Source organism: Meleagris gallopavo, chromosome 1 (assembly GCF_905368555.1).
Source record: "Meleagris gallopavo chromosome 1, MGAL_WU_HG_1.1, whole genome shotgun sequence".
Classification (NCBI taxonomy): Eukaryota; Metazoa; Chordata; class Aves; order Galliformes; family Phasianidae; genus Meleagris; species Meleagris gallopavo.
The window spans coordinates 77,317,086-77,331,674 of NC_139404.1; the positions used below are offsets into that span (position 1 = coordinate 77,317,086).

A 14,589-nucleotide genomic window follows, 5' to 3' on the forward strand; every position below is an offset into this window, starting at 1 on the left:
TCCCATCTACAAAAAACATAGACTCTGTTCTGCTGATCATGCATTTCACTAATCACTCAGGCATATCCCTAAGTCATCTCTTGAATCTTTTGATGGCTATTTTCTTCAGGTTTTTCCTCTATTTTTCAGCATTTTTTCCTAATCAAGGACACCAAAAGTGAACTTTGTATCTACTGTTCAATATTCCAGTAGTGAGAAAAATAACTTAATTCATCATTTCAGAAACAGGATTGCAGTAGATATAATTATTTGTCCAACACAAATTCTAGGTCTTTCAGCAAAGACTTCAAGGTAGTATTTCAGGCTTGGTTCTGGTTGAAGAGGAAAAAAAAAAACAACTACCTGAATTCATGTTTTTATTCCAGTTTTAGTTTTTTAAAAATATATTTTGTTTTAACATACTCAGATTATCAGAATGAATTGAGTGATGGCCAAGTTTCTGCTATTATTTACAAGTACTTGTGTCAAGGGCAGATTTCAACTATGAATTATCAGTATATTCTAGATCACCGGCTGACCCTACTGAGTAGGGTACAGCAAGGGCTACTGTAGAAGTTCACCACAGAAGTCCACTAAAAAGTCTCCCAATTCAAATTTGACTAGTATTTTTGGAAAGCTTGTCAGCTAATCAGCCCTTAGTATGTTAAATCTGTGCTTTTCTGGTAAGTTTAATTAGAATGCTCTGTGATACTCATTCAAAGATACTGAAAAAGCCTGAGAAGCATTGCCTTTGTTCAACTATACCTATTAAATTCATGCCTATGATTTGTACCTTCATTCTTTAGCCTGCTACCACTGAAACCCACAGAGCTTTATTCTTCATCACTTTGCCTGAAACCAACATCTGGTGCGTCGGTTGATAATAACATTAGAGCATTTCTATTTAGGAGGTGCTGCAAAGCTTTCTCCTTGGTAATTACACACTTGCAAAAGCAGATTTTTGACATTTTATGTTGTAGCACCGTATCGGGAAACAAACCTAAGTTACGACCCAACGCCCAGCAAAAATACCCTCCCTTTAAAACGTAAAAAGATTTATTAACCGCCCGCAGCTCCCCGCCACCGCCCCTCCTGCGGCCCCGCCCACAAGCTGCCTCTCCGGGCTGCGCATGCGTACTCCGCACGAGCACCACACTAGGACGCACGCGCCGACGTTTCCGCGCTTCAGGCCCGATTCACCCCCGCCCCTTTCCGCCTTTGCCATGGCGACACCGGGCGGCGTGATCCGGGCCCTGCACCGCGGGACCCACGCACAGGTAACGGCCTGCCGCCCTGCCCGCAGCCTGCGCCGCGCGGGGCATTCCCGGCCTCTCAGGCTGCGTATGAACTAGCAGCACGGACCATCAGCCGCCAGCCCAGCCTGCGGCCGGCCCTTTCTGCTGCCGGCTGTGTGCATGCGCGGGGGCTGATGGGCGGTGCGGCGCCTTCCGGCAGCCCGCCTCCAGACGGCTGCTCTGGAGCGTTTGGGTCTCTACGGGGCCAGGAGTCCGGAGGTGCGGGATTTAGATTTAAATTTAGATTTAGATTTAGATTTAGATGTAAGGAAAAAGCTTTTTACAATCGGTGTGGTGAGGCACTGGGACGGGTTGCCCAGAGAGGTGATGGATGTCCCGTCGTTGGAGTCATTCAGGGTTGGGCTGTACTCAGAGCAACGTGATGATGTAGCTGTAGTTGTCCCCGTTCGTTGCAGAGGACTTAGACTACGTGATCCTTAAAGGCCCCTTCTAATTCACGTGATTCTATGTCTGTGCTTAAATTGCTTCCTGTATTTTGAGTGTAACCATAAGGAATTTTCTTCTTCCTCCTGTATTAACTTGCTGTATAAGAGTTACTGATTTTTGTGGGAAAGGAGCAGTCAATTGCACTGATCGCATTTGGAGAGATTCCCCGAGCAATCATCCAGATATACAGGAATGCAACCAACGAGCGTGTAATTTGGAGGCATCCTCCTTCAAGAAGTTTGCTTTCTGTGAGCTATTTGCTTTAGCAGTCTGATTCTTTATGCAGCTTGACTTTTGACATGCTAATGAGTGGAAGAATTAATGTATTAATTAATATTGCAGGACAAGGGGAGATGGTTTTAAGTTGAGGGAGGGGAAATTTAGGTTGGATGTCAGGAGGAAGTTCTTTACAGAGAGAGTGGTGAGGTGCTGGAACAGGCTGCCTGGAGAGGTTGTGGATGCCCCGTCCCTGGAGGTGTTCAAGGCTAGACTGGATGGGGCCCTGGGCAGCCTGGTCTTGTATTAAATGTGGAGGTTGGTGGCCCTGCCTGTAGCAGGGGGGTTGGAGATTCATGGTCCTTGAGGTCCCTTCCAACCCTGTGATTCTGTGATTAAAATAATCTCATGTGGATAGTACCAATGTTGCCTCATCTCAGGGAATATTTGTTTTCTCTATCTGGACACTTGCCTTTTTCATGAAAATCACCATCCAAATCCTGATTGATATTCTCTTTCTGAAATGAAATACTTCATCTAAAACAGGTGTCAGGCCAGGTGCATTTCAGGTTGCTTGTGAGGAGAAATAGGAAAAGTGGAAGATGAAATATGACTTTCATTTTCTCATTGTTGATGTCTCTGTGACCTTGCAGAATCTCCATCTATTACTCTCAATCATAAAATTGTAATTCTGAAAACTTCAAGTGAAAAACACAGTAATACACAAAAAAGTTGTGTATATTTTGGTAAGTCTGAGTAACTTACAAGTTGCAGGGCTTATGAATGATTTCGGAATTAGGAATTTTAAGGTTATACTTAAAAAATGAGAGCGCATTTCAGTTGCTTATCAACACAGTTAATGGCATGCAAATGCCCTTGACTGTCCAATTTTATATAGGAGTATTTTATTTTATTTTTACTCCTATTTTATAAAGGAGTAGTCTGAGGAGGCAGAATGGGATGGAAAGGAGAACATGTTATCCTATAGAAATCTTTCATAAGTAGTATTTTACTTAGTAACTGAAGGCTTCCTATGGTTTACTGGAGGTTACTATGGGTGAGAAATAAGGTTTTCATGTACATTTTGGATTTTTGTTGTTTCAAAAATAGTTTATGTATAAGACTACTCTGAAGTCTTGACACAAGATACTCAATAAGCTTGTTAGCTGTTTCCATTCCTTTAGGTGTTTTGATTTTACGTAAATCTTCCTAGGTTTGTAACTTCATTTTTTGAATACAGTTTCCCTGTAATTTACCAAAGCAAGCAAATGCAGATCTTGAAAAGATGCCTCAAATGTCTCTTCATTTTTAGAATGGAAAACTCCAAAGTTGCACGAAAAGTAGTAAAAAGGCTTATATATCTTTCCAGCTACTGGTGGTAGCTCTTTGGGATTCACTCGGTATCCTAGCAGATAACCTCTCCTGCTGTCATTCCTCTAGCAAAGGCTTCTACATAGTATACAGATGTGCTCAGAGCAGACTTGGCTTTGTGATAGCTATTCTCTCTGACTTGAATTTCTTCTGTCGCTGTAAGCAGCTCATCAGGATTTTTATCACCTGTTTACTCTTATCTAATTTATATGTGGTCTGTGTGTGAGAATGTACTTCCTTCGTATTATCATTTAAATCTTTTAATTTAAAAGCCAAGAAGCTCAAAGTTAGTGTTGTATTACTATTTGTCCCCGGACACTCCCTCAAACAGCAGTGGAACTTTAAATTGTTATTCTGTTTTCAAATTTGCAAGTCCACTATGCTCTGGGCTTTTGTCATTTTCCTCTCACTATAAGTGCCCTCTTATGGCTATCTGGAATGCATTACACTCTATTATGAAGAAAAAAAACCTGTCTTCCTAATTTATGCTCTTCCTATTGCCAGACTTCAGCGTAGTTCAACTATTGACAGCTTGGAATGCATCATATATTTGCTGTGTGCTAATGAAGAATATTCAAATTTGAAGCTGGAGATGCATTTGTCTTCAAGTTTCAGCAGTATGTACTTACTGTCGCCCTTAAAGATTTGATGTTTTAAGCATTTGGCAGTTCTGTCATGGTTATTAGAAAATACAATTTCAGTGATTTCAGCTGTGTTTCACTGGAGTGTGCAGTCCATCAGGCTAGGTTTATCTGGCTGTGGAAAAATTTCTCTACTTAGTGTTCTATGTATTTCTACTACACAACTAGAATACGCAACTAATATATGTACCTAAGAAGAAAATACCATTTGTTGGAAAGATTAATTATATTTTGAGTATCTTGAATTCTCAGACCTTCTTTTCAAATTCCTTGATTTATTCTTCATCAATGGGAGGTCATTTCATCAAGTTTGTTTCTTTGATGAGGCACTCTTAAAAATAGTAACTAATAGGTAAATCAAGAATTTACAGATAAAATTATTAGAAATTCAAATAAACTGTCAGTTGGAAAATTTACTGTAAGGTAAGTCAGTCAGGTGTTGGTGTATGACCAGATAGCGCATGAATTAGCAGAGATTTAATGCTGTCAGCAAAGCTCTAGTTGTTGCTATCAATGTAAGTGTATATGCCAAATTGCATAAAATCAAAAGAAATGGCCATTGATCAAATCTAAAAAGATCTTTAGACCTTCATTCCTAACCATAATGGCTACTGATGAAAAAATCTAAGTATGTGAATGAGGTAAACATATGAACTGTATGTGTCTTTAGGTTAAATGGAAAGAAAATCTTGCTTGTCAGCATTACTACCAGTGCCTGTGGCTAAGTGCCATGCATTTTTGTACAGGTGTGAACTTAAGCTATTGAGCAGCTATCTCTTCCCTGTACCCCACAATGGCCTTCTAAATTAGTCAGAGATAAGTCCAGTAAACATTGTACATGACCCCTTCATGTACTGGGGCCATTTGACATTTTGATCTACGTTAATCTTGCTACAGAGCATGTTTGAAACATCCAGTTTACTGCTGATGTTAACTCAGCAAAGTTGAAGAGTTATATGGTCTTGCTTCTGATTATAGGTTCTCATGCATCACTAGCTTGCATTCCAGGCTCACAGCTGGAATCACAGAATGGTTTGGACTGGAAAGGTCCTTAAGAGCCCATCCAGTTCCACTCCCCTGCCACTCATTAGATCAGGTTGCTCAAGACCCTCATCTAACCTGACCTTGAACACCTTGGGAGTGGGACATCACAAGATTCTCTAGGCAGTCTATTCCAGTGCCTCTCCACCCTCTAGTGAAACCCACTTTTAGATGTTATTTGCCTTCCTGAAGGTGTCAGGAGCTTTTGGCACCATTTTTCTTTTCTAGTAGCAAGGCAGTCATCACTGCTAATGTTACTGTAGAATACTGCAATACCTCTATGACCTTTCATATTAAGAGCATCATTTAAAGGAAATAGAAACGTTTCATTTTGCTGCTTTTTTTCCTACCCTGGTCTTCCTTCTTTTATAGGTAAGCTTTCCCTGGCCCTCACACGTCCCTCTTACTATGACAATATCATTACTGCTAAGTTGTATGCCTAATGTGTCTTGAGGCTAAAATTAGACTCCTAGTCTGGCATGCTCTGCTGTTAACAAATCCATGTTTGCTGTTGTTTTTTGACTGTTTTTGAGCCTGCATGTTGTTCTTTTATTCCCTGTAGTTATATTCTGGAGAATTACAAATTGATGATGTTAAGTAGAATACCTCCCAGGCTGCTTTTCTTCTCTTGTTATCTTGGAGACAGAGATGTTTGTCCTTTTTTGGTCTACTGATACTTTACTAGCCCTTTGTGAACCTCAGCAGTTCTAGCCATTATTCTTAGTAATTTAAGAAGAGAACTTCAGATTAGTTGCTGTGATGAAATATGATTCATTTTTTGATGAAGTATTGTTCCTTCTTTATTCAGGGTGCCTGATCACACCATTATTACTATACTGGTTGTGTTGATGGTTGGTCATGTTTCATATTTTTATAATTAATATGATGATGAAAAAGGCATTGAAGATTAAAAAAAAAAACAACCTGGAGGATTGTTTTGAAAACAATCACTAAAATGCCTTTTTTCAGATTGCAAATTTAATCTTTAACACTTCTATCTATAGTACAATATGAGTTATGGATAAAGGCAGGAACTGAAATCACCACACACTCCTTAAGGACCAAAAAGGTTGAATTTAAAACTGTAGTGGTATAGAGCATAATTTTTAATATCATTCAGATTTTTTCTTAGATAAATGTAAACTATTTAAAGGCGCTCCCATCTTGAATTTGTTGCTGTCACAAAGAGGTCACTCATCCATTGAGGAAATTAATCGCCAGATGCATGTAACAAGCTGTACTTGTACACAGGTTGCTGCAGCAGATCAGCTTCAGAACAGCCTTTGAAGCAGTTGTACTCAGGTTGATGGATGAGCGGAGGGTTGAAATGCCCACTTTGGATTTCTGGTTGTGACAGTCCCTGGCGTAGCATCTGTTTCTTCTGGAAGCCTGGAGGCAGTAAAGTCCTTTTGGCCCAGAAAAAGAGTAGTAAACACTCACTCTGTATCCTGGAGTCCAGTATGAGGTTGTTCAATATGTTCTGATCTATGGGATTTTTTGATAGATCTAAGAAACCTGAGAAATGCCTTCCAAGTAGGAGTAGCTTTTATGTGGATTCATGCACAGAAATTGCTACTTTTTTTTTTTTTTTTTTTTTTTTTCAGTCTTATTTTCCATTTTCCTGAATTGTAATCTGTTGACTACTGCTGATGGGCATAGATATTTGAAGTTCAGTTCCTCCTGGAACTGCCTGGATTTAGCAACATGTTTAATCCAGAGGCTGAAACCTTTAGCATCTCCTAACCCATTTGGAAAGTAGTAGATTTTGGCTACTGTTACAGCTACACAGGAGAGAGCCCCCCCAATGTAGTCAAAAATGAAGGATCTTTGAGGAGTGAGCTGGCCCTATTCGTTTCCAGAATAGAGTTCTAGCAACAAAGTCTGGCAAATGTAGAATGTTTTAGCAGGAAACAGCCCTTTATTCTTGCGTTTTGGCAGAGCTTGGGTTGAGTCCCACCATTCTTTTCCACTCTGGCTCTTGCTTTGAGTTTCTTGTGTTGTGTTGTTTTGTTTTGTTTTGTTTTTCTCTTGAGAGACTTCTGTTTTTATTAACTTGTTTTTGCAGAGTGAGTTTAATGAGAGATGCTACACTGGCAGTCCTGGATGTTGAAGTTGTGCATAAATTTTTCTGGTGTATAGTGGATAAATGTTATGTGAATTATAGTCTGTGGTGGATCACTTCTGTCTCTAGATCTAGAGGATCTTATTTTATTGCTATTTCTTTGATGTATTGAATTTCCATTTACTAACAGGGCAAGTGCTGTTCAAGACATTCAACTATTATTTTTTCCATGACACAAGTTTTGGTTTATCCTAGGATTCTAGGGTTAAATGAACAAACATTCTCTGGAGTGAACTTAAATTACGGCAGAATCAGAAGCTGAAGAAAACTCCAAAACATGAAGTCAGTTAAGTCACTTTAGATCATTGATTTTTATTTATTTATTTGTTTGTTTGTTTGTTTGAGTTCTGCTGAGGTTGTAAGCAATGAATTGAAATTGTTTTCTTTCTCATTATTTGAACCGTTGACCGTCACTAATTTTAACAATGCCATTCCTGGAGTCCCTAGCTCAGACAAATTATGTAGCAGATTTTATCATTTTATGTTGTATCAAGCAAATCTATGCATCCACTGGACACACTTCAATGCAGTTTTGCTTCTGAAGTTATCCACCTTGAGCTTACGCTGCAGTTCTACCTGCAATGGGAAAGAGGAATGTGAGCCATTTCTACTAGAAATAAAACGTCTGTTTTTAACTTCTAGCTTCAAGAGTTTTTTTGAATCGTGGAAGCAAGTGTAGCACAGCCTGGAGATGTCACAAGCAGCGCAGAGTTAAAGCTGACCTCATAGTTTCAGTGATGTCTACATGATGTCTGAATAAAGAGTTAGTGTTACATGCAAGGATTGCTGAGAGAAGTTTCCTTATATTTTGTAGATTGCACATGAGTTATGTTGTGATGAACTACGAGTGTGATGATGATTTCTTTGTAACCAAGCAGAAGAAATCTTAGTTATTCTCCATTTGTATTTTGATAGCACTTTCGTAATTGAACAAGTTAGAAATGTTTAATTACCTTCTTTACAGATAAGGAGTTTGGAGCCATGCAGTACAAGATAGAAGGTGACTTCAGTGCTTCTCACTGAGCTTTCAAAAAGGAGTAATCCCACCTAGCTGTGTGTCAGTTATTCAGTTCCTGTACAAAAAATTCCCAAGGTTAGGTAGTGATAAGTTTCCATTTCTGAGGCTCAGAGCTCCTGTATAATTTTTCTAATTCCCAGAAGTATTCAGAAGATTCAGAAAAAAGAGTAAGATGAGATTGTAGCTGTACTCCCACTCCATCAGTTGGAGTATTAATATCTGATTCTGAACCCACTCAGTGCAATGTTCTCACTATTGCTTCTGGTCACATACTGCCTATGACAGTCAAACATTGTTACAACATTTTCACAATGTTATCCTCACAGTCCAGATGCTTTACTGTTGATCTCACTTGGAAGGTTGTTGGCCAGCCTTCAAAAAATTTGAGTTTCTAGTATCCTCACAACTTCTCCTTTTACAAGGTGTGTAGTTTGACATTTGCCATGTAGCTGTGCCTTGGAAGCAATATTTCAACATTTTCATGTTAGTAAGACTCAGACTTCCAAGTGATTCACACAAGTATTTCTGATGCTTTTTTCATGCTTGTAGATACTCTAATATTTCTGACCTTTGGCAGCAAGATTGCTAGCATGGCCTGGTTTGTGCTTATACAACAGCAGAAACAGTTCTTTCAGGGATTCTTCCTTTATCCTAGAAGGTCTCATGGGTATTTTCTTTTCTGCTTACCAGCATTGTTTTTTACATTAACATCAGCAAAGAATTACAGGGAGTTACAAACTTCTGATGACAGAACCACATTATTCTATCCTTCCTAAATATAATCTTTTTATAGCCACATCAAAGTTCCTTTCAAAGGTGGTCTTTGACTTCTGCTTGAATTGGGTTATCCATTTACAAATATTTTTCTTGAAATCACATACTTGCCAAGATGTGGAAAGACTTTAGTTAATAGGCATCCATAGGGTGCTTTCCTTTTGCATGGAAGAACAAAACAGTTTCAGACATTTCAAAGCCTCTTTGTTGCTTATGCAAGGGGAATGAAGGGTCCAGCCCCCTGAATTCCTATCCGAATCTCATTTTGCATCTCTGCTGGCAACAAATTAGCCCATGTAATTGCTACCACCAAGAACGCGTATGCTTTCTGCTCTCTATACATTTATACTGATGTTTTCTTCGTTCTGTTTTAAGAATATATCTACATTTGACATCTTTGTGGAGTTAAAGCAACGTCAGCACTTTGTGTATTCATCAAGCATCAAGCCAGGTCAGAACAACCAAAGGTGGCATCTCTCTTCAGAGCATCTTTTTTATGATTGGCCATGAAACGTTGGTTGTAAGTCTGTAGTAAAACACATACAAGAACTCAAAGGAGAATGGATAGCTTCAGTACAAACAGTCTACTTCATTAACTCTGATGTACGAAGAGTACATTGGAATTGGAGAGTTGGCAATTTGTCTGGTTTCCTATGGGCCAGCTTGAGCAGTACAGTTTAAGTCAATGAGAGAGATCACATCTTTAAAACAAGGGAGTGTCACACAGTGCTAGGGATCTTTTCACTTGACGTTTCTGGGCTCATGGTGCATCACAAGCTGGATTGTGACTATAGTATGCTGCAGCATGGATGGCATGTGCTGCAGCTATTCTAATCTCAAAGGCTATGTTACGCAAACTTCTATGTACTCCTATTGTACTGCTATTGTACTGCTACAAGTCTTTATTTGTATTGCTTTTGTTTCACATTCTTTAAATGGTTTATGACCAAGGGCAGACTTTTTTAAACAGCATTTGATTGTACTAGTGACAAAAAAATGCTAGTGCACGTTGGATATCAGTCCTTCAAGAACTTCTTCTCTTGTAAGCAAAGAATATGCTCTATATACCGAAATTTTCAGCAGTTCTAAATTCAATAGATGCTTGCCTGCTTGGTCAAGCATAGGCAGTAGAAATCCAGATACTGCGTGCATCCTATCTTCAATCCAAACTTAAATTCCTTAGGAAGAGAATACAGCTTCAACTGAGCATTTAATCTCAGAGATCAGTGTTAGTATCTTAGCTGAAGCATCCAGATGAGCTTCTGTGTTCCTGGACATGGGAATGTGCTTTGGCTGCATGCTCTTTGAGGGCAAAACTTGAGAATGAACAAACCTCCCTGGTTTTGTTCTCCTTGTCCATTCATCATTTCTTGTTTGTCCTTTCTGTGGAAACAGCCAAACCGGTGATTTTTGGACCAAGCTCCACTGATTTAAAAACAGTTTAAATGAAGTCTCAGAATACTACCTTTCTCACTTAAGGTTTTTTTTTTAAAAGCTGTCCAAGTCCTTGGTAAAAGCAATCGTTAAGTCTAAAGTACTTAAATTGATAAAGTTCTCTTAAGCATAGAGGAGGGCCATTTTTGGCATTTTCTTTCTGTGTTTGTGCACCATTATGGAATTGACTGAGACTCCCACTTCGTAAGGCTGCTCAACAGACATCAAGTGATTCTAAAACTTTGTTTTTCTGCCAGTGACCATAATGTGAAAGTTTTTAAACAGCTGTGTTAATTTTGGCCCCCACGTGAATGAAGACAACTTTTTTCTGCTATAAGGTAATTACCTAATAAAATAATGGAGAGGAAATTAGCAGCTCTTTAAGTTTCTAGGGCAATATTTTCAAGAAACATAGAAATTCCAAACAAAAAATATTTTTTAAAAAGCATCCCTCTAGTTGTAAGTTGATAGTCTTTGTTTATATTTCATGGGGTAATCTTGGTAGCATGCACACTCCTTATTCAAGCAAAATATGTAAGAGATATAATAAACTCAATTTCAGCTAGAGGTCAGAGGAGGAAGAACAGTGATCAGATGTTTTTAAGCCATTTAGATACTACTGTGATCAAAACCATAAAACTTCTCAGTTTTCTCTGAGAGGGAAGCATTTAGTTATGGGGATCTTTAGCTTTTTTCTTTTTAAGACTTCAGTGTTTTTTTATACTTAAAATGGTTTCGTCTATTAAAAGCAGATCAACATTTCATTTATCTAATAGCCTGAATTTATAAATACAATATGACCTTACATTTTGATCATGATGCCTGTCTCTTGCAGCAAATCAAGTACTAGTTCTTCACGGGTTATCAATTTTATTCTATTAAAGCAGAGGGTATCTATCTATTAGACTACAAGCAGTAAATGTTAACTGGTATTTGGCAGCTTTCAACAATACACAGTGTTTTTTCAAAGCATTTCAGTGTTTAGCTGCTACTTGTGACAAGACCTTAATTCTCAAATTTTGTCAGTTATGAGTAGAAAGACTTAAAACTTGAATTACCATGATATTTAGCCTATCTAAGTAGAACTCCCTGCCTCCTTGGTCGTCTAACTTTAACATTCACCATCCCTATGTAAAATAATAGACTCGGAAGACTGGAAGAGACCCACCTAGAAATGATCTGGGCATTCTTCTGTATCTAACTAAAAATGAGCTGCCCCTACATCTTTATCAACGTATCTCATGTAATATTGTCTTACAAAGATTTCACTAGTGCAGGCAGTCAGAACCTTTGTAAACACTCTTGTGAAATGTTTTTTTCTTACTGTTGATAAAGGCTTCTTTACATCTGTTCTGAATCATTCTTACTGCAACTTAAGCTCATTTTTTCTGATCCTATTAACCATGATCCCAAAAGTAATATGTTTAAGACTACATATTTAAGGCTTGTTTAAGATCTTGTCTATCTTTGCTCTTCCTTCCGTTGGACTAAACCTCAGTTCTTACAAGCTTTCCTCCTTAGTCTTATTTCTGAGATCTCTCATTAGACTTGGTCACACTGATATGGCCTTTTTTTATCACTCTTTTGAAATGTAGACTCAAATTTTGTCCCGCTTGTCCAGCAGCTGGGGGTTAGGGACAGGTTCTGCACCAGAGGGTGGTGGGCATAGAACAGGCTGCCCAGGGCAGTGGACACAGCCTCGAGCTGTTGGAGTTCAAGGAGCATTTGGATACTGCTCTCAGACATAGGGTTTGTGTTTTGCTGGTACTCTGTGGAGCCAGGAGTTGGACTCAGTGATCCTTGTGGGTCCCTTCTAACTTGGGATGTGCTATGACTCTATATAGAATAAATGGTTTTAAGGCTGATAAGCTGCTGCCTGTTGTAAACCATTTAAGCCAGTCTGCAGCTCTGTGCCTATCTGTTCAAACCAGACAGTGCAGGAGCAGTGCTCTCTAACTGTGCCCCTCCAGGGTCTGCCTCTACTTTAAACTGGTGCAGTGGAATGCTATCCTTCCAGTAGGAGAGTGGTAGGGCACAGCACCCAAAGAAGTAGGACTCTAATCAAGCATTGTCCTTGCCATGGGAGACTTTGAGGGTGAGCTTGGTTACAGCAGTTGGTGATGTAACCTACGTACGCTGAGCCAAGTGCTCATCGAACTTTGCAGTTCTGCCAATGACAAACTCCATTTCTCACCCTCAGACCTGTGTGGCCAGCTCTTCTGTTCTGTAGGCTCCGCATCCCCCAGCCAGAGTTCGTGTCACCTGCTCAACTCGCTGCTGGAAGAAAGGCTCTCTGAGTGCCCTGGGCCCAGGGGTGCCTGCTGTGTAGCGGCGGCAGGAGTTGTGCTGCGGGCAGTCAGTCCTTGTGTCTGCCAGTACAGCTGCTGCCAGCACGTTAAGCGGCACGTGGGGCTCATAAAGGCAAATGGGAGAATACGGCTGTGGGACGCAGCGCACCACATGAAAGGATCTCTTTGCTTAGTCATCTTTAACGAGGCAGCGTGAGAGGGCAGCCTAACCCCAGCCCAGTTATGCTGCAGTCTTTTGCTAGCCCTAGAGGGCAGAGTTAAATTTATGGAGTGGGGTTAGTATATGCTGTAAATGTTTCTCCATTAAATGTGTTTCTCATTTTAAATATAAATATTAAAATCTTACTTGTGTTTAAATATAAATACATTTGACATTCATGAAAAGGGTACCAGGCAGTGCTCTTTAAATCTTAAATTTGTTTGGTTTCTGAGGGTGAGTTAATCCCTTCTAAGAAGATATTTATCTGAAAACTTGCCCTGGCATAAATATGTTTTCTTTCTGATTTAGTGTTAGCTCTTTAATCTCTAATTTTAAGAATTAAACATGATGAAATGGCATTTGTACCAGATGAATTTGATGTATTGCATTAAGAGATCGAGATAAATACATTTTAACGGCTCCTGCACCATGCTGGTGGAGAAGTAATTGCTTAAGAGGCAATAAATGAAGAAAAGCTTGTAGTATGTAGAGGTGGTAAGGTTCCCTTTTTAATTTTTTTTTTCTATCTCTAATAACATTAACACTTAAATCGACCCAATTAGGTTTTAAAATATATGTTTTAGCTAGTAAAATCTGACTCTTCTGGGTCCCCTGCTTTTTGCTGCCTAATAGCTGGTTGTAGACAGGTTGTTGCTACGCCAAGATTAACAGGCCAGCATATCGCTTCAGAACCGAGAGCTTTGAAGTTGCAAAGTATTAATGAGAGAAATAAAAAATCCTAGACAGATGCAAGAGTTGCAGTTGTTGGGAACTTGTGTCAGCCAAAGAATTTCTTTTGTCTCCGAGGCTGAGGCAAGCTTTTCATTTTTGTTTCTTTTCCTCCCTTTTTGATCCCTGTTGGGAGGATCTTCATGTTTGAAATTTCCAAATACCTAATTTGTGTGTTTAACTTGAGTCTGTGTTTACTTAATACTGCTCTTTCTTCCCTCTGACTTTCACGTTTGCTTTTCCTCTGCCAACTTTGAACTTGCTGCAGCTCAGGAGAACGAGAGCTAAATGAACCGCCGCAGATAAAACTGTAACGAGAAGAGCAACGTCTGCGAATGATCCTTTGCTGTTTCCTGAGTCATTCCAGCCTCATTAATCAGTGCTCGCACTGAGGCGGCTGTGCGATGTGTTATGTCGCCGGCACAGCAGCTTCTCCGTCCCTTTCCCCCACCCCCTGCGTGCCAACACAGTGGGGAAAACTAGAGAGGGAAGCCATCAATCTTGCCTGTCGTTCGTGTCAGCAGTGATTCTCCTCTTGACTTCCTGTTCTTGCCGTCCTGCCCACCACCTGTGTTTAGAATTAGCTCGGATGCTGTGGGCTGCGCTTGGCTCTTCACCTGTTCTGCCCCGACGGCATGGCTATCAAAATAAAGCAGGGGGCTAAATGCTATAGCATGTGAATGGACACCATTCACAGCAGGGTGGGTTGCAGAGGGATTTCTGCTGCAGCTGTTGTTGTATTACAGCTATTGTAATGCTGCCATTGTCTTCTGTGATAGTGAAGTTTATAGGTCTGAAATCTCTTGCTGCTTTTTCAGCCCAAAGGTGAGCATAACTTTTTTTTTTTATTATTAAACTAAGTGGAAAATATTTGTTAAATACGTTATATAGCTGCAGAGGTGTATCTCCCATCAGTTGGCTTCTTGGGTTAGAATTATGAATAGAGACTAAAGAAATCAATTACTTAGAAGCTTTATCCTTACCTTCAGTTACCTAGGGGATATAATTAGCGGA

At 39.7% G+C, this 14,589-nt stretch overlaps 1 protein-coding gene across 4 annotated transcripts in view; it reads left to right on the forward strand.

The window, feature by feature from the left end:
- The first annotated feature begins 1,102 nt into the window (after window positions 1-1,102).
- Window positions 1,103-14,589, forward strand: part of WARS2 (tryptophanyl tRNA synthetase 2, mitochondrial) — a 47,557-nt gene continuing 34,070 nt past the window's right edge. Inside the window, exons 1-2 of one of the 4 annotated variants that reach the window (XM_010718674.4) lie at window positions 1,144-1,256; window positions 7,308-7,394. Coding sequence is in view for 1 of the 4 variants with exons in the window: in XM_003202691.5 (XP_003202739.4) it covers window positions 1,110-1,256 (147 nt within the window). In the remaining 3 variants the exon portion in view is untranslated. Of the gene's footprint in view, window positions 1,257-1,388; window positions 1,494-7,307; window positions 7,395-14,042; window positions 14,401-14,589 lie in introns of those variants that run through there. The other 3 variants (XM_003202691.5, XM_085236300.1, XM_085236287.1) reach the window with 3 other exon arrangements.